Source organism: Crinia signifera, chromosome 5 (genome assembly GCF_055691185.1).
Source record: "Crinia signifera chromosome 5, ASM5569118v1, whole genome shotgun sequence".
NCBI lineage: Eukaryota > Metazoa > Chordata > Amphibia > Anura > Myobatrachidae > Crinia > Crinia signifera.
The window spans coordinates 164,939,029-164,958,246 of record NC_139221.1 but is presented as its reverse complement, the minus strand read 5'-3'; the positions used below and the strand labels follow the sequence as shown (position 1 = coordinate 164,958,246).

At 43.2% G+C, this 19,218-nt stretch overlaps 1 protein-coding gene across 1 annotated transcript in view; it reads right to left on the bottom strand.

The window, feature by feature from the left end:
• Positions 1-19,218, bottom strand: part of ITGA9 (integrin subunit alpha 9) — a 445,717-nt gene that overhangs the window by 299,706 nt on the left and 126,793 nt on the right. The window contains exons 6-8 of the mRNA XM_083186309.1: positions 18,743-18,872; positions 13,770-13,855; positions 2,659-2,727 (exon numbers count right to left, since the gene is read on the bottom strand). Coding sequence (XP_083042435.1) covers positions 2,659-2,727; positions 13,770-13,855; positions 18,743-18,872 — 285 coding nt within the window. The remainder of the gene's footprint in view (positions 1-2,658; positions 2,728-13,769; positions 13,856-18,742; positions 18,873-19,218) is intronic.

Genomic DNA, 19,218 nt, shown 5'->3' with positions numbered 1-19,218 from the left:
TATAGGTATCGACTATAAACGTCAACATCACAACATTTGAACACATAAAGGGATCACTACGGTAGTTATAAAACAGCAATAGGACAGATCCATAAACCAGGCTTGTTTAACATTGATTTCTACTGCCATTTTAAGACTATAATTGGTGGCTGCAGAATAGTAAATCTATGCCAAAGTGTCAGTAGGGGGAAAGTGGGAACATCATTGTCCTTATACTTATCTGTAATGAGATAACAGGACTTTATTCTACCACAATTAAACCAATCGGTATTATAAATGAATGTCCAATGCGAAAAGCACGTTTATAAGGGTGAATATAATCTTGAAGGATTTTCTTTCTGCGATTCCCCATACACAACAATAGACACTATGGGGAAAATGTACTGATATTGCCGATCCGCAGTACTAATGGGTATGACTGGGATCGCCTGTGATTGGCCTGAACATACAGCCCGAGAATTCCTCAAATTTACTAAGCTGCCGAATTGTCTGGATTCCTATTTTCTGATTGTGAAGTCATTCGTATATAGCTAATGAGTTTCCCGGCAGTCAAATACAACAAGCCTGAACCATTATACAAATCAGTCAGATCTTCTCTGTGTAAAAAAAAAAAAAAAAAAATTATAATTAAATTCCCAATATATGGGGGACTAAAGGGGAACTAAAGGGGTTGGGTTCCCTCATATTTCAGAAACCACGGGAGGACAAAAAACTTAGGGGTCTAGCATATTTCTGAAACCAGCCCCGGACTCTTGGACCGGTCCTTGTTAGAAAAATATGGGGGACAAAAAAACTGGGGGTCCCACGTATTTTGGAACCACCACCGGGCTCCAACAGCATGCAGTGTCATGCCACAGCCAGAGACACTTTTTATGTAAGGTCCCCGAGCATGTGCACCGTGGCTGGTCAGCCCTAGACGGAGTACCTGGGGGAGAGGCGACCCCCCCCAATAAAGGCTCACAAGGCTGTGGACACCGGGCTGATACATGTAAAATTAGACTAAAAAACATTGCTTTTTACAGTCGAACTACAACTCCCAGCAGGCCTCCTCCCCGCATGCAGGCATTAATGGGCCCCTTAGACTTATAGTTCACCTGTAAAAATAAAAACACACACAATCATAATGGTACAGCTTTATCACACATGTTAGTTTTACACCAATCTCAGCCCTGATTAACTGTAGGTGTCTCCATGGAGACATTTTCAGCCAGTCAGGGATGTGGCTTCCTCTGACTGGCTGAAAGCATCTCCATGTCACTAGTGTGAGGGAAGTCGCTTCAGCCCACAGTCAGTGGGGGGTGAGCTGCAGCAGAACATCAGCGATCGGAGCCAGGGATGATCTAAATCTAATAAAAGTGTACCATTCTGGGCTTTTTTATTTGAACATTATTTTCACAGGTGAACTAAGCCCATTAATGCCCCGCATTCTGGGACTTGTGGTTCGCCAAATCCCAGCAGGCGAGGGAGGCCTGCTGGGACATGTAGTTTGACTGTAAAAGCAATGTTTTTTAGTCTAATTTTACACGTATCAGCCCGGCGTCCATCGCCTTGGGACAGCCCGGGCTTCAGTCCTGGATAGGTGAAGCCTGGGGGACACATCTTCATTGGTGGATCCACACTCCCCCCAGGTACCCATCCAGGGTTGACCAGCCACACAGTGCATGGTACGGCCGGGGGACCTTACGTAAACAGTGTCCACCAGCTGTGGCATGTCACCGCGGGCTGTTAGAGCCTGGTGCTTGTTCCAAAATACAGCGGACCCCCAATTTTTTCGTCCCCCATAAATTTGGAATCATGAACGGTCCAAGAGTCCGGGGCTGGTTTCAGAAATACGGGGGACTCCTACACCTTTTGGCCATCATATTTTCGGAATGAGCCTGGAGGCTCACGGCCTAGGCAGCAAAAACAAAAAAAGTAAAAAAAAAAAGATTACACCCCTAGGGGTGGGATAGCAGCATAGAGTATATCAGGAGACAGCATACTGTAACTCTGGAAAGGCTGCAGCAATTCAAACAAACTTGGTACACATATGACTTCCAATCTGGTAACAAACACTGTGGGGGTAAGACACCACTAGTACCCTTAGAGCTACCATGGCTCTAACTGTGCGGAGTGTGTATATTCTCCCCGTTCTTGTGTGGGTTTCCTCCGGGTACTCCGGTTTCCTCCCACAATCCAAAAGTATACTGATAGGCTAATTAGCTCCAACAAATTAACCCTAGAATGTCTGTGTGTGCATGCACATGTGGTAGGGAATATAAATTATAAGCTCCACTGGGGCAGGGACTAATGTGCGCTATATAAGAAACTTAATAAATAATAATAATAGGGGTGGGCCAGCAGCACAGAGTATTACAGCCATCAGACCACAGAGGACCACTCTCATGGGAACAGCTGTCGTATGTGAATATAATTGCAATTGTACATTTATAAGGTGGTACTAAATGCCACTATGCATGTGATCAGTATAGCTTTTAAAAATGCATTTTTAATACGTCCAGCCAAATATGTACTACTGTACTAATTTTTACAACAACAACACAATTGCTTGTAACAATACAGTACTGTATATCATTTTAGGAACTTCTGCTATATCCAAACACAAAGGAAGCAAAGGAAACGAGATCAGAAATTGACCAAACCTACTATAAGACTTACCTTTTTGCCTGAAGCCTGAAAAATCCTAATCAATGATCCAGATCTTTTATCTGTTCTAAAGATATACACCTGAAAACAAAATACAGAAAATATTAATGAAGTCTATGGGCCTGATTCAGGCCTGCTCTATAGGTTGCGTATATTAGAGGCCTAGCGAGCAGGTTAACGCTGCACCCACACCGACCGGATCCCCTTGCTACACGTGAGTCATTCGATGGATGCTCACCATCGAATGACTTCTCCTCTCTTTGCAGCAGAAGAGTAGTCCACGACTTATTTTGCTGTTGCACGATGATGTCAGATTTGGGGCGGGTGCCAACGTCATGTGACGTCATTCGCCCACCTCGAGCAGGCAGGGAAACGACTGCATTCCCTGGGCCTGCCCAGCATTTCTATGAAGATATTCTGCATCTATTTTCTTTCGATATATCTCTGATTGGCTTCTACAACACTCTGTATACACCCCACTTTCAGTAGAAACAGCACCAATGAGCCCATACTCATTGTCTGCACTGCTCCATACTGTGTTTATTGCAACGTTTCGGGACGCTTCGGCCCTGTCGTCAGACTAACAGTGAACTGTCCCTGGAGTGCTGTGCGATGCCCTGTCCCTGCTAAGGGTTTTATGTGCATTTCAGCTTTCTACATTTTCTTATGTAAAGGCACCCGGGCTATTACGTATTCGATTTAGGAGTGCCGGATCTACCAGATTTTTTTTCTCAGTCTCTTTCTCTCTCTATATATATACTGTATATACATATATGTATGTTTTGTGAGTGTCACTTTTGTACTGGAAGTCCCTGAAGACAGGGGATATACCCCGAAACGCTGTTGGGCTAAATAAAGGATTTTTATCACCACTTAAACAGTCTGTGAAGTGCCGCTCCTATTCCTCCATATATATATATATATATATATATATATATATATATATATATATATATATATATAAAAGGAGCAGACTCTTGTTTCACGCCACCAATTTGTTGGCTATTGTATCTAGGCTGCCGGACTTACAAAGTCCCCTGTTGGCTGGGGATAGAGGGAATGTGGATAGCAGTTGTAAGTTGGCGCCGTTGTTTAGACCTTTAGTTATTGGGTCTCCAGAGCCGGCCCTAGCCTAAATGATGCCCTAGGCAGGATTTTGGCTGGTGCTCCCTAGCACTGCCACTAGTTCCGCCTCTGACCCCTTTCCCTTTCCCAGCACCATCAACCCTCATCATAGCAGTCATCATTTTGGTGCTCCTACCCGCAATATTTTAAATAGAAACAGTGCACACATTCAGTGCGCAGCCCAAACAGGGGTGTGTTCTTGCTGGGAATGGGCATGGCCACACAATAGTACCCCCAATTCAAATTATGCCACACAGTAGTGTAACTTTATTCACATTATATCATGCGATGGTATCCCTTATTCACGTTACATCACACAGTAGTACCACTTTACCTTATTTACATTACTCCTCACATTATTCACAATATACCCTTAGAAAAAAATCCTGAGAAAATATTGTATTTTAAGCACCTCCATGGCCACACTGCAACCCAGAACAAAGCAGTGTGTGCTGGGCAGAGGAGAAGATCTGCAGCTGCTGTTGTCACTTAAGGGGAGGGGGCCCAAGGCCCGCACTGGGTTCTTCCATCAGACTTTGGCCTGGGTAATTTGTACCCCCTACCCCTTTCTCTCGGCACCCCTGATAATACCACACAGTAATGCCCCTTACACATGACACACATTATTAATGTCCTTATAACCATAATGCCCCTTACACATTATGCCAACCTTTATTAATGCCCTTTATACACATAATGAAACACATAATGCCCCTTACACATATGTTGCACATTAATAATGCCCTTATACACATGACACACATAATGCCCATTACACATATGTTGCACATTATTAATGCCCTTAAACACATGACACACATAATGCCCCTTACACATATGCCGAACACTATTGCACAACCAACCCACCCACAGACAGCACTCGCACAGCTGCTAACACTGTGACCTCTGCCTCTGCTTGGATACAGATGTTTCCTCATACATATTGCTTCATTAGGCCATGCAACTCCTGGCCCGTTCTGCTAACGTTGGGCGTTTGCTGAAAATTTGTCTTATTTGCATTGTTATGTGACCAGGACACACAAGGAGCTTCCGATGATTAAAATGATATGCGGCATGAATATATTCTGTGTGCGACTGTGGCTGTACCTGCATACGGAATGCTATGTTACAATGATTTCCATGAATACACTCTTTCATATGCAGATATAGCCTCACTGATACACAGAATATAGGCATGCTGCATATCATTTTAATTAGCAGAAGCTGCTGATGCCCCTAGGCATTCCAAATGCCCTAGGCAATTGCCTAGTTTGCCTATGCCTAAGGCCGGCTCTGTGGGTCTCTATGGGCCTTCGACAAGATTCAAAACAAATTAGAATAAAAGTAAAGTCCAAAATTTATGAAAAAAATTTAAAAAGTCTCTTATTCCACAAAACAGTGGTGGATATTCCAGACGATAAAAAGTTCAGTAGTGCATTTCAGACATTCCATGGGAACATCAGTTTGCTAACCTGAAATATCTGAAATGCACTACTGAACTTTTTATCGTCTGGAATATCCACCACTGTTTTGTGGAATAAGAGACTTTTTAATAAATGTTTATAAATTTTGGACTTTACTTTTATTCTAATTTGTTTTGAATCTTGTCGAAGGCCCATAGAGACCCAATAACTAAAGGTCTAAACAAGGGTGACAACTTACAACTGCTATCCATATATATATATATATATATATATATATATACCCATACGGAAACCCCCTATGAAAATACTGCATTTGCCGCTGAGATATGCAAGTTATTAATGGATACTGATTAAAAGCCTACATTATTGTTTAAGCAGTTCTTGATCCCGAAAATATGTGCAAACATTGTGTAATCAGTCGTGGATGCATACATCTCAAAGCACACAGCAGTATGCCTACAAATGCTCATGCTTATAGCCAACTTTGGCATAGAAATGCATCTTGTCAATGTCATATATATAGTATACAATGGAGAATAGTGTTATTTACCCATCGTCATTGCGGTTGGGTCACAATGACTCAAGGGGTGAAATGTAATAGGATGAGAGATTCAGAAAGTGAGAGATTTGGTAAGAAATCTCCAGTTTTTTTAAAGTGGCAATCATTTACACAGCAAAACCAGTGTGATTTTGCTGTGTCAATGATTGCCACTTTAAAAAAACTGGAGATTTCTTACCAAATCTCTCACTTTCTGAATCTCTCATCCTATTACATTTCACCCAAGGTGTTTTAAATTACTTTTAGATATTTACTTGGTTATCCAACATTGCCAAACCTCTCAGTAACCTAGGGTAGGGAGTAGTTGAGACTACTCCCTACCCGATTACTGCTACCAATCAGCATAAGCGCAGAAAACTAGATGGGCACAAGCTCCAAGAAGGTTATTCTAACCTCAATGTTATTGAAATAATTCTGTACCATTTTAGTACAGATGTAGCCATGCTTATCAGTACTGCGACACAGCGTGTGGCATCGCTGCATGGCATCGTGGGCTGTGACTATACACTAGTAACTCCATCATGAAATAATGGAGCCATCGCCGGCAGAAAATAGTAGCATGTCGTATCACAGCAAAAATGAGCAGGGATTCATCTATATGTTATGTTTTATCTATTCTTTTGGAAATATTGTTTTTATATGTAAATTTAAATTTAAGTTTAGGGGGTAATTCAACCTGGAGGTCACGGCGGTCGACTCGTTCTCGGTCAGCTCGACTGAGAACATTCAGGCAGGATTCAATGTCCCGTCTGCAGTGGGATGAGAAGGGGGTTAGCCGCGGGGGTTAGCCGCAGCCGGGAAGAGGCAAGCTGCAGTCGGCAGCTCGTCACTTACCGGCCGTTCTCGGCAGAACGAGCCCGACAGCTTGTAAAGTCGGGCTCGTTCTGCCAAGATACCCTGCTCAATGCTGTCGGGGAAGACAGCATTGAATAGGGCCCGGCGGGGATCTCCCCCATGAGGAGATGGTCGCCGGTGATTGAATACCCCCTTAAGATCTCATGCAACAACAACAAAAACATTTTTTGGTACTTGTGTAGTTTCACAGCGCCACAAACTATCTAAAATAAAGTAACTTAACTCCATGCCAACATGGATAGTTCATACCCCCACTATCCATGTTGGCATGGAGTTGATTTTAGATAGCGTGGCGAGCGTAGAAAGCCACTGAGGTCACCGCGTAGGCGAGCGATGCGAGCCCCGCAAGGGGACTCAGACGCGCGGCGCCAAGCTGGTGCAGTGAACCTACACAAGTACCAAATTTTTAGATGAAAAGTTAATTTGTTTTTTAAGATATAAGTAATAATAAAGAAGTTGAACATTTAGAGGTTTTTTTTTGATGACTACATAGAAATAAAAGAAATCCTTTATTCTCTCAAAATCCTGTATTCTATCTATAGCCCCAAACGCACTAAGCGATATTCTAAACGTTATCACTAATTTTGGCCCTTTTCAGCATTAGCGATTATAATATTGTTTAGTGTGTGCACTCAATAACAGTAGCAATGCATTCTCCTGCACAATATTAAAGACAATCCCCACATGCTAGGTAACATCACTAAACAATATGGTTCAATGTGTATGCGCTACATGCTTGGTCTGGGATTAATGCCATTATCATTAACTATATTGGCAGTGTATAATCTAGTATGTATGGGGCTTTTGACTTTTAAGTTTGCCAAAATATCCTATTCAATAGTTCATTATTACAAATACACCAATAATCGGAAATATTCCCTACAATTTCAAAATCAAGCATAGAATACACCCGGGGTCATAATGACCCGCTTCAATGTCTGTATAACAACTTGGTACTTCTGTAGTTTCACGGCGCCAGTATGGCGCCGTGTGTCTGAGTCCCCTTGCGGGGCTCGCTTCGCTCGCCCACGCTGCGGGCTCGGTGGCTCGCTACGCTCGCCACGCTATTTAAAATCAACTCCATGCCAACATGGATAGTGGGGGTATGAACTATCCATGTTGACATGGAGCTAAGTTACTTTTTTTGACATATTTCGTGGCGAGCGTAGAACCCGGAAGTAGCACGGCGCCATGCTGGCGCCGTGAAACTACAGAAGTACCAACAACTTTTAACCACAATGACGGGTTAATAGATATTTATACAGGAGAGAGAAATTCTGCGCAATATTTTCATTTCACAACTTTAATTGCGGAGGTGAACCGGTCACGCTTACAGTATAACAAGATTTGTCGGATGCCTGTGCAGTCATGAAAGACACAAAGATTTGGGAAATTAACTACAATGATAAAATCATACAGACTGCGCAGTTTCCTCTTTATTTCATGTACTTCATTTTATTCATAAATTATGCATTTAACGATCCTCAGCCATCTGCTTTATCTGCACGCGTTCGGTATGGTTTCCCAAGCTTTATTTTTATGGGATATGGTTTATTAAATTTAAGGAAGAGCAGTGAGTGATGTGGAGTGGATCAGTCAGCTGCCCAGGATTTCTGGCAAACGCTCTTTACATATGCTCACATTCATAACATTTTTTAATGCATATTGTGTTGGTTTATGTTCCCTCGGTTCTTTATGTATGTGGTCTGCTGATTGGACACGTCTCCTTTACTAATCAGTCAAAATCTGTTGCAGCTAAAAAGTCCCTAACGATATACTAAGCAATCTCATTGGTCGGTACTTGTTTCCTAGCACGGCGCCCATCGCATCGCATACCATAAGGCATACGATGGTATGCGATGCAATGTTAGCCGATGTTATACAATTTTAAATTGTATACCATCGCATTGTATGCCATTGTATGGCATATACAATGGTATACGATTTTAAATTGTATAAGCACCCTAATGGGTGTTTCCAATGTTAAATGTGCCCCCTATAAGATAAATAATTTTATAAGCACCGTAATAGGTGCTTACAATGTTAAAAGCACCCCCACGCCACGCGTACTATCAACGCCAACCCGTAGCGTGGTGAGCGCAGCGAGCCCGTGAGGGGTGGCAGTACGCGTCCTCCGACCTTTTCATATCCCCACTATCCACGTCGGCATGGAGTTGATTTTATATAGTGTGGCGAGTGCATCGAGCCACCGAGCCCGAAGCGTGGCGAGCGCAGCGAGTCCCGCGAGGGGACGCGGAATACATGTGAAGCAATGCGTGTCCCCTCGCGGGGATCGCTGCGCTCGCCACACTTCGGGCTCGCTGCGCTCGCCACGCTTCTGGCTTGGTGGCGCGCTGCGCTCGCCACACGATATGCTAGGAAAAAAGTACCCATTGGTCTAATAGGGTTAAGCAGCACTTATCTCCCTTTGGAGGGAAAGAAAACCAGCACTCACAGTTTGATTATAGAAAGAAGTGTATTTCAAATGGTCATCATAATCACACGCCTGTTGGCAGTCCCAACAGCTGTTTCAGCCGGCAGCATGCCAGCCTTCATCAGGGGTGTTTGCCAGGGCATCCCAGCGGGGTGTCAATCAGCACCATCAGTGAGGTGCACGCGGCTCACTCTGTAATTGCCAGGGATGTGTGCAGGGCTAGCGTCAGAGGGAATCCCCATAGGGTTAACAGAATATTTGTTCGAATGGAAGATGCCAATAAATAGTAATAATCTGAATATCACTAAATTGAGAAACATAGGGCGAAATTTAATAGGGTGCGTTTTTTTTGCGATTTTTTTCGCAAAAACGGCCGTTTTCTGCCATTTTCCGAAAATCACATATTTTATAGGGTGCGATTTTCTGAAAAAAAATCACATTTTTTTCCGCGATTTCGCACATTTTAAAGGTGCGATTTTTAGTAAAACTAAAAATCGCATCCAGATGTTTTCCCATTAAAAAGTATACAAATTGTCTATTTAATGGGATGCGATTTTTAGTAAAGGTTACTAAAAATCGCAAAACAAATAGACCAGGCTCTGACTGGCAAATTTGTCAGAAACATGCACAGATCATTGAGATCTGTGCATGGTTCTGGTGTAAAAAAAAGAGTTAAAACAAAAAAAGTGGGGAAAAAAACGGCGTGGGGTCCCCCCTCCCGAACATAATCAGCCCCGGGCTCAAAGAGCCGCTCCTGGTTTCATAAAATCACAGGAACAAACAAGTTGGGGTTCCCTGGATTTTAACAAACCAGCACCAGGCTCAAGGGCCGATCCTGGTTCAGAAAAAACGGGGGACAAAATTAGTAGGGGTCCCCCGTATTTCAAGAACCAGCACCGGGCCCAACCAGCCAGCAGGGTAATGCCACAGCTGGGGGGAGACTTTTTATACAAGTCCCCCCGGCCAAAGCATTGTCCCCCTGACCGGTCAGCATGGGCAGGGGTCCTGGGGAAGTGGGGACCCCCCCCAAAGAAGGGGTCCCCCCATCCAGTACTTACCTGCCCATGCTGAAGCCCGGGGCTGTCCTCGATGCCCCTGGGCGGTGGGCATCAAGCTGATTATTGGTGTAACTATTGTATATTGCTGTGGAACTATGAGTCCCAGCAAGCCTGCACCACATGAAGGGACTTGGAGAACCACAAGTCCCAGCATGCGGGGCAATAAAGGACCCGCTGGGACTAGTAGTGCCCCAGCAGTACAAATAGTTAAATAAAAACACATACACACTGACAGTAAAACTTTATTACATACAGAGCCCATACATCCATACATACCTATGTTGATAGAAGATCGGTCCCCTTCTCCAGTAGAATCCAAAGTGGGGAACCTGTGAAAGCAAAAAATACTTACAACGCTGATCTTCGGGGCTTCTCCGGACCCTCTGCAATGCTCTCCGGTGTCTGGGGGCGGGTTTGTTTACATCCGGAGCTCCGCCCCCAGACCGGGATTTAAGGCTTTTCCCAGACCATGATTGGCTGGCGGGGCTAAGTCTAACAAAGCAAGCCTTTAATTCATCCAACTAAAGCAAACCTTTATTTGCAAAATGTCCCTTCCCCAACTAGAAGTATTGTTTCTGAAAAGCTTTTCTGTACTGTATTACATTCATTCTATCTGTTAAGTGCCTTGAGTCCTATTGGAGAAAGAGAGCTATATAAATAAAATTATTATTATTATTATTATTATTATTATTATTATTAAGAACTGCAAGGAATAGGGACAATGGCATTACACACCTACTGTATCTGTGTTCTTGCCAAGTGATGTGTTGAAGCACAAGATTTATAGTGCCAATATATTTTAAAGGCACAAACAGCAGCAACCTCAATTATATTTGGGCTTAAATCCCCATACACACTAGCTGATGCTCTATGAGCGATATTGCCAGTGTTTCCCCTGAACTCCCAGGCAAACATTATATCGGTAATCAACATGTTCAGTGATGTCACTGAGACCTGCTGAACATGCAGGTCGTTAGCTATATAGCCAAATTAAACCTGTGTGTTCAGCAGATGGGGCTCATTAACACGCACGCATTGTTAACAATATTGAGTGTACAAACTAGATGAGAACATCAAAGCTATCGCTCAGAAGGGCCTTTGACATTCTCGTCCAATGTGTATATGGTACCGACCTACATATAATCTCTGCTAGACACCAGTTCTGCCAGAGCTACAGTACGTGGCTGGTGTGTCACGTTTCGTGAAGCACCAGCTGGAGTGTAACGGAGGCTGGGTGCTTTAATGTAGGGCTGTTGCATGAACGACAGATTGAAGTGAAGCAATTGGACAAAATTAAACCTTTTTTAATAAAGATACTGAGGTACAAGATATGAATGATGGCATAAAGAATAACTGTAGATATTGATAAACTGAAAGAAGGCAATAATAAACAGTACTTATTGGAGAGCTTGAAGATGATTGGGAAGTTGAATGATTGGATGATTGCAGGATTGGATGATTGAAGAAAGATTGGATGATTGGATGAAGAATTGGATGGTTGAATGAGTGGATGAAGGATTGGATGATTGGATGAAGGATTGGATGATTGGATGAAAGAGAAGAAGTTGAAGTCCAGTTGAATCGAGATCATAGCTGCAGGACCAGGGATGCAACCACGGATAATAACCATCAGGAATGAAGGAAGAAGATGACACCCTTTGGGGGGTTAACCTTGTCCTATCCTAATAGGCGGCAGAGGGTTCCGTGATGATATGGTGGAGCAGTGGATGATCAGCAGGGAGATCAGAGAAGACTTTGACCAGGATGCGAAGGAGAGCTGTAGTGGATACTACAGGGATAGCCAGGAGTGACCAATGATGTTAGCGGGTAGACATCATTGTACTGACTGCCGGTCTGGCTGGCTAGTCAGACTTTAAGGGTAGAGCTGAGCGGTGATTGGCTGCACGTGTGACCTCACACTTTGGAGCCGCGTAGCATAGGCTGTAGCAACCAAGAAGATGGCCGCCGCCAGATGTGGCGACAGAAAGCAGCCGGCGGAGAATATACGCGGAGGCGCTGCGGCCGGCACTTCCCAGCCAGAGGCCTAACATGACACGGACACCATCATGGCGGCCCATGCCTCACGCCACCCAGAGCCCGCACAGCAGGAGACTGCACACCACAGCTGTCATCTGGTGGTGACAGAGTGTCGGAACGCAGACAGCCAGCATGGGCACCAGCAGCGGAGGTGAGCACCAAGACAGAGGGTAGCATATCAGAGATCTGTAGGACCGGGACTGCACAGGGAGCCAGGGTAGCTGAGATGGTGGTCGTGACAGCGTGCTTCTGTTGCTGTGTTTGCTGATCATTTTATTTACGTTATTCTTATAAAAATAACTCTGGAGTTTATATCTATAAATACATTCTTTTCATCCTTACTATGTTGTAATCTTGGTTACTCGTATTCTAAATACTATAGATTTGGAATAAGTACTTTTTTTCTAGCATTTTCTGTTATCTGGATATTTTTGATAAAGTCAATAACAAACATCTGAAATTAACTGTAACACCTGTTTTTACTTAGCAAATATTGGGGGTTATTCTAGTTCATTCTTTATGACAAAATCCTTCTTAGATGGACAAAACCATGTGCACTGCGGGTGGGGCAGATGTAACTTGTGCAGAGAGAATTAGATTTGGGTGGGGTTTTTCTTCAAAGTGAGATCTATATTGCAGTGTAAAATCATGCAGTCAGTATTTTCCCTGCACAGAAACAAAATAACTCACCCAAATCTAATTCTCTCTGCACATGTTACATCTGCCCCCCTGCAGTGCACATGGTTTTGTCCATCTAAGAAGGATTTTGTCAGAAAGAATGAACTAGAATAAACCCCATAGTCTTAAAATAAATAGTTTTTAATAAATAAACAATAAACCCCCTTTAAAAAAAAGACTGTGGGGGAGATTCTCTAAGAATCTCCGCCCCCCTTCGCCGCCCATCGCATATTTAATTATCGCATATGTTGTAACATATGCGATAATTAAGGCAAAAGACAGCTCTTGCGTTAAGAGCTGTCCTTTGCGGTGAGAGTCGCCGGGTCCCAGCAGGTCCCGGCGGCTCCCCCCCTCCCTCACACACCCGCTGCTGCTGCGCCGGGCTCTCCTCCTCCCTGCACCCGGAAGAGGATCAGTGCAGGGAGGAGGTCACAGGTCCGGGCAGCACAGCTCTGTGCTGCCCGGACACAGGTGAGGGGGGAGGGGGCAATGCGGGGCAGCAGTGGGTCGGTGCGGGGCGGCGGAGGGTTGCGGTAGAAGCCCATTGGCTTCTAGGGGGCATCGCCAGATTTTTCTGGCGATGCCCCCCGCCGGGTTACAGCATCCCAAAATGCGGTAAAAACCCCGATAACGGGGTTTTTACCGCATTTTTCGCTTAGAGAATCTCCCCCTGTAGCATACACTGAGGTGACATACAGTAGAAGGCCACAAACACATCTAATTATAATCAAAATATTATGATAGCAAAAATATAAGCTGTTACTAAGAGGAAACCAATGCATGTTCTCATTCCATCAGCAAAAGCTGCTGTGCTGTACATTCACCTCACAAACAATGTGCTAATTATAACTGACCGTTATAGAGGAAACTCAAGATCTTTGTTCGTCACTTTTGTGGAAATGACACAGACAGATTTGAGCATGTCACATGTTACATAGTGTCGGAAGCCTCACCTTTCCGATGCCACTATCTTGGGGAGCTCCACCTACTATGTCCATGGTGTTGGGTTGTGAAAAGTGACCAGCAGTGACCGCATATCCTGCAATATGGGAAACAGAGAACATTAAATTATGAGAAAAGCGGCTGAGAAAATCTAATAAACAGTAAAGTCACAAGAGAAAATGTAAGCAGTGTTTTTAAGAATAGATTAATTTTAAATGAAAACTACATACTAATTTTTTTTTTTTTACAAAGGAAATTGTTAGGAAATTGTTTTGTAATGAATAAACTCTTGCAAACAGAGGCTTGATTCAGAGATGTACAGCCACGTCTTTGGACTTAGCTTCTGTACAAAAATATGCTAATTCCTGCAGGAGGCTTTAGAAGGAAAAAGACACCTCCTCCCAGCATCTTAGACCCGAGTGCCACATTAGACTACCAATGTGACCAGCATTTTGTAAAGTTTCCAACACAGGCCATCTGAATAAGCCTAAGCTTACTCACAACGGCTACCCCTGCTTACAAGGCCAGTAAATCTGAGGCAGAAGACACAGACTCTGCCCTCTACACACCCAGAACATGGGGGCGAGACAGCCAGTCAATCAGTTGTAACAGACTGTTTTCACACACAATATTTATATTTTATATAATATATATTTTTATTGATATTTGATATGTGTAATTGGAAGTACTAGCCAGTATTATAACATTGACAGGTTATATCTAATAAATGTGTTTTATTTTTTGATACATTGTGACTGAGGGTGAATTCTTCAATGCCAGTTATAAAAAAATAAGTAGCGCAGAGATTCTGTTACAAGTGGATCTAGTGGGAACTTTTTAAGTCTATTAATATGCACTGGACAAGCATTTCTTGGATAAGAACCTCCAGGGTTTACAACAGTTAAACATAATTTAGCCCAAAGTGGAATCAAAGTAAAAATGTCAAACAAGGATTTATCATCTAGACAACACCCTCTAATGGGTCCTGTAAAAGGTTGAACTTGATGGAGGTAAGTCTTCTTTCAACCTAAACTACTATTTTACTATGATACTATGTATTAACCCTACTACTGATGAAAGCCAGTTTTAATCGTATGCTATAAAGTAAAATTTTCAATGTGACTGCTTTCCTCATCTCATGCATCTTATGTGTTTATGCGGCATAAGATGCATGAGATGATGCAATCGACGCGATCAACGAGATTGACGAGATTTTTACATTGCAAGCATCTCATGCATCTTATGTGTTTGTGCGGCATAAGATGCATGAGATGATGCAATCGACGCAATCGACGAGATTTTTACATTGGAATCAATGTGAAATGGTCCCTGAGACACAATGTTACATTTATTCCAATTTAAAAAGCCCCCATAACCCAAATTTTAATTGCTAACCCCCCCTCATGGGTGAAATGGCCCCCCCATTGTTAACGCCACCCCACTATTGACGCCAATTCGAAGCGTGGCGACCTTTTCATACCCCCACTATCCACGTCGGCGTGGAGTTGATTTTATATAGTGTGGCGAGTGCAGCGAGCCACCGAGCCCGAAGAGTGGCGAGCGGATGCGTAATACATGTGAAGTAGTCCGCGTCCCCTCGCGGGGCTCGCCACGCTTCGGGCTCGGTGGCTCGAGATGCATCCATGAGATGCATAAGATGAGATCCATACAAAAATTGTTTCAATTGTATTTATTGTATGCCTTAAGTAAGGCATACAATCAGTGAGACGGGCGCCGTGCTAGGAAAGCAGTACCATTTCACTATTATCAGTGCCTGATTTAAAGTTTGAAGAACCTGTCAATCAGGCCTGGCTCAGAGGGCACACCATACGATCTTGCAGGTCTCAATCTGCACATGTGCAGTAGCTAACGGTAATAACAGTGACAAAACGTTTATGCAACTTTTTTACACCCAACGGTGCTGACAATAATAGAGTCCATTGGGTATTGTAGAGAAAAGATAGGAAGACAATCTAAAATAAATAAACAGACAGACCATAATCACTTTGAACATTGTATATTATGCTGAAATAACTGGTCACCGATGACAGAATATGTACTGAACTTGATACCTTCCAACAAACAGCTGCAATTTCCCTTAAGCTCTGTTTAACATGGCTATGCCTAATTGGGTACATGTAGTGGTAATTTGGGTGGGGATATTGGTGACATTGAGGACCCAGCGGGGGGGGGAGGCATCGGCAAGTGCATGCACACTTGCCAGTGCCTGCTCCAAGGGAGGAGGTCCTTATTGACGTGCAGGAGTGGGCATACACACTAGGTGATGTTGTCCACAATATTGCTCAGAAAGCCCTTAATGAGCAATATTAAGAACAATATCACCTAGTGTGTATGAGGTTTAACACTTTTACAAGGTAAACTTAGTAATGTGACCTCCAATGCCTACGTATAACTGGATAAGTGATTTGACTTTTTAAAAAAAAGTTAAAGTAATATGCTAGCTATAATGTGTGCTGAAGAAAATATCTAATATTACAATCCTAGAAGACTTTTCCCTTGCTGCTAAGTATCTATGGAAGTCACAATCAAATCCTTAAATGTTCTCTTTAAACTGAGCTCTTCATTAGAACTTACCCTCCTCCCACTACAAACACTAAGCAACCTTATGACTGCCCCAATGTTCAAGGCATGCACACACTGGGTGATTTTTCCTAGTGGCAGATTTGGACTAAGTGATTTTTGCCTCCCAAAATCGCACCATGTGTACAGCCCCTAAGCCAAAACTCGCTCTTGTTTTAACTGTTTTCTCTTCCAAATTCAGTGCCCTCATTCCATTGTTTTATGTCTGCATTTATTTTGCCCACTTTGTACATCCATGTACAGTATGTGATTTTTGCCTTGTGAGTGTCCAGCACTTAGGAACAATATGAAATTACAAATGAAAGATAATAATATTAATATGAAATTGACACCATTAACATCAGTGCCAGTGGCATTAGTAACTGATATGGCTTTATTTCTTGCTTTAGCTAAATATAAACAATGGTGAGTAATGTGGGGTGACTTTTGTAGAACAATGGCTTGGAATCACCCCAAATCTGCAAGGTGAGGTGTAATGGTAATTAAAGATACATTATGGTTGGAGCTTAAATATTTAATTCAGTCCAACTTACTAAAGTGGTTTATTGTCAGGGATAGATTTGTCCCTTATCATCTTCCTGTATTTACAATAGGCTGGCCAGCTGTATAGTTTGTCATATAGGGAAATGTATATCACAACTTCTAAAGGGGACGAGTGATGATGTTACCCAATAGCAACAATCAGGTTCTAGCTATCATTAATGCCCCTTTCAGACCGCACTTTAAAAACGGTATATTGCCTTTTTTTACCGTTTTAAAACGGTAATGTGTGCGGTCTGAAAGGTGCAGGACCACTTAACCGGTTAGAAAAAAACGTTTTTTCTAACCGGTTAAAATGCAGGGTCCTACCCATTTCAGAACCGGTATTTTAGGCTCAAAATCGGTTCTGAAACGGTATTTAGGACCCAGCCAATGAGCTGGGTCCTAAATTCAGCACAGTGAATACTTAATGAGCGCTCATTAAGTATTCACAGCACTGGAGCCCCCCCCCACGTGCGCGTCGACACCCCCCGCGCGCGTGTCGACGCCCCCCGCATGTCGGCGCCCCCCCCCCCCCCCCCGTGTCGACTTACCCTGTGCCGGTATCTCCGTTGTGGTTCCCGGCACTGCAGCTCAGTATGCTCGGAAAGCACTTATGAAAAAAGTGTCTTTCAGAAAATGGCTGCCCCCATACGAAAGACAGTTTTTTTAAACAGGGTTTCCTATGGGGCAGCCATTTTCTGGAAGACACTTTTTTCATAAGTGCTTTCCGAGCATACTGAGCTGCAGTGCCGGGATCCACAACGGAGGTACCGGCACGGGGTAAGTCGACAGGGGGGGCGACACGCGCGGGGGGGGCGTCGACACGCGCGGGGGGCGTCGACATGCGCGGGGGCGTCGACACGCTCTCGGCCGACACGCGCGAGGGGGGGGGGAGGGGGGGAGGAGGGGGGAGCTGCACGGAGGGGAGGGCTGAAGGCTGCACTGGCTTTGACCCTGTATTTGGAAAGTTTCCAAAAACGGGTCTGCCAGTGTTAAAAAATCGGCACTTAAACGGTAATATACCGTTTAAGTGCTGCGGTGTGAAAGGGGTTTTATCTGGCAGACCCGTTTTTGGAAACGTTTCCAAATACAGGGTCAAAGCCAGAGATGCGGTCTGAAAGCAGCATTAATAGAATGGAGTGCATAAACGTTAGCTAGAATCTGATTGGCTGCCTTGGGCAATAACTCTACTTGAACTCTTGGGATGGTTTGATAAAACGATAGCGTATTGCCTGCTTAATACAAAGAGTATTTTATTCTATCATGCTGTCTATCCTAGATTTCTGACATTTTCGAAGGCAAATAGGAGAAGTTATGTTATTATTTAAAAATTACCATTGTGCTGCCAGAAATGCCTGTAATACTTATCATTCAATCATTCCAAAACAATTTTGGCATGATTTCATGTAATTATAAAAAAAATGATGTCAAAAGTACACAAATACTGCACATGGGTGTCTAATGTGCTCCAACAAGGGCAAAGGCTGTGGGAGAGGTATACCTATATTGGCATCTGCAAAGCCTCAATCAGGGATAAGAGAGGACAGAGAAGTGGGATTCTCAGAGCTGCACAACCCGCCCTAGATCTGGGAGATGGAGGTGATAACGTTCTAATGCAGCCACACAAATGCTGTGAAAAACAACACATCTAACATAACTGCAAGCACAAAAACTGAGAAGTAGATTCCAGCAATTAGTCCCCAGCCGGAAAGGGTTTGTAGAACTAAAACCATTTGTAAGAGACAGTTGGGCACCCATAAGGGTTGTGTTGAGGTGATCTAAACTGAACCTAAAAGAGCTGTTTCATATGGAGATGACAGATTCACTTTAACAGAGCAGGAACCAAGAAGAAGGCACTTGCCTAGATATGTGTAGCGTCTGGCAATGACAGCTTGATCATTCAGTTTGAAGTATGTGTTGTCAGTGAGGTTCAATACTTTAACTGTTCCAGTCCAGTAATATGATCCAGGTGCTCCCATTACCACCAGCTCCTAAAAAAAGAAAGTGTAAATATACTATATTATTTATAACAACAAAATCTTGACATTCTTAAAAATAATACAGGCTACCCATATTTATCGCTGTTAGGGTCAGACCAGGGACATAGAATATGTGCCCAGTTACAACTTCCAGTTATAATAATAGCAAACTTCACATTTGCCACAGAATACGTTGTGCATATTTCTGCAGCATGATCAATGGAAATCAACACTTTATGTTTCAACACAGTTCACTGTATTCACTAGCAGTTTACTATAGAAATATTTAATAGTATTATGAAATAAATAATTTAATTGGACTAAAATAAATACTACTTTTGAAAAAGTGAATATACTG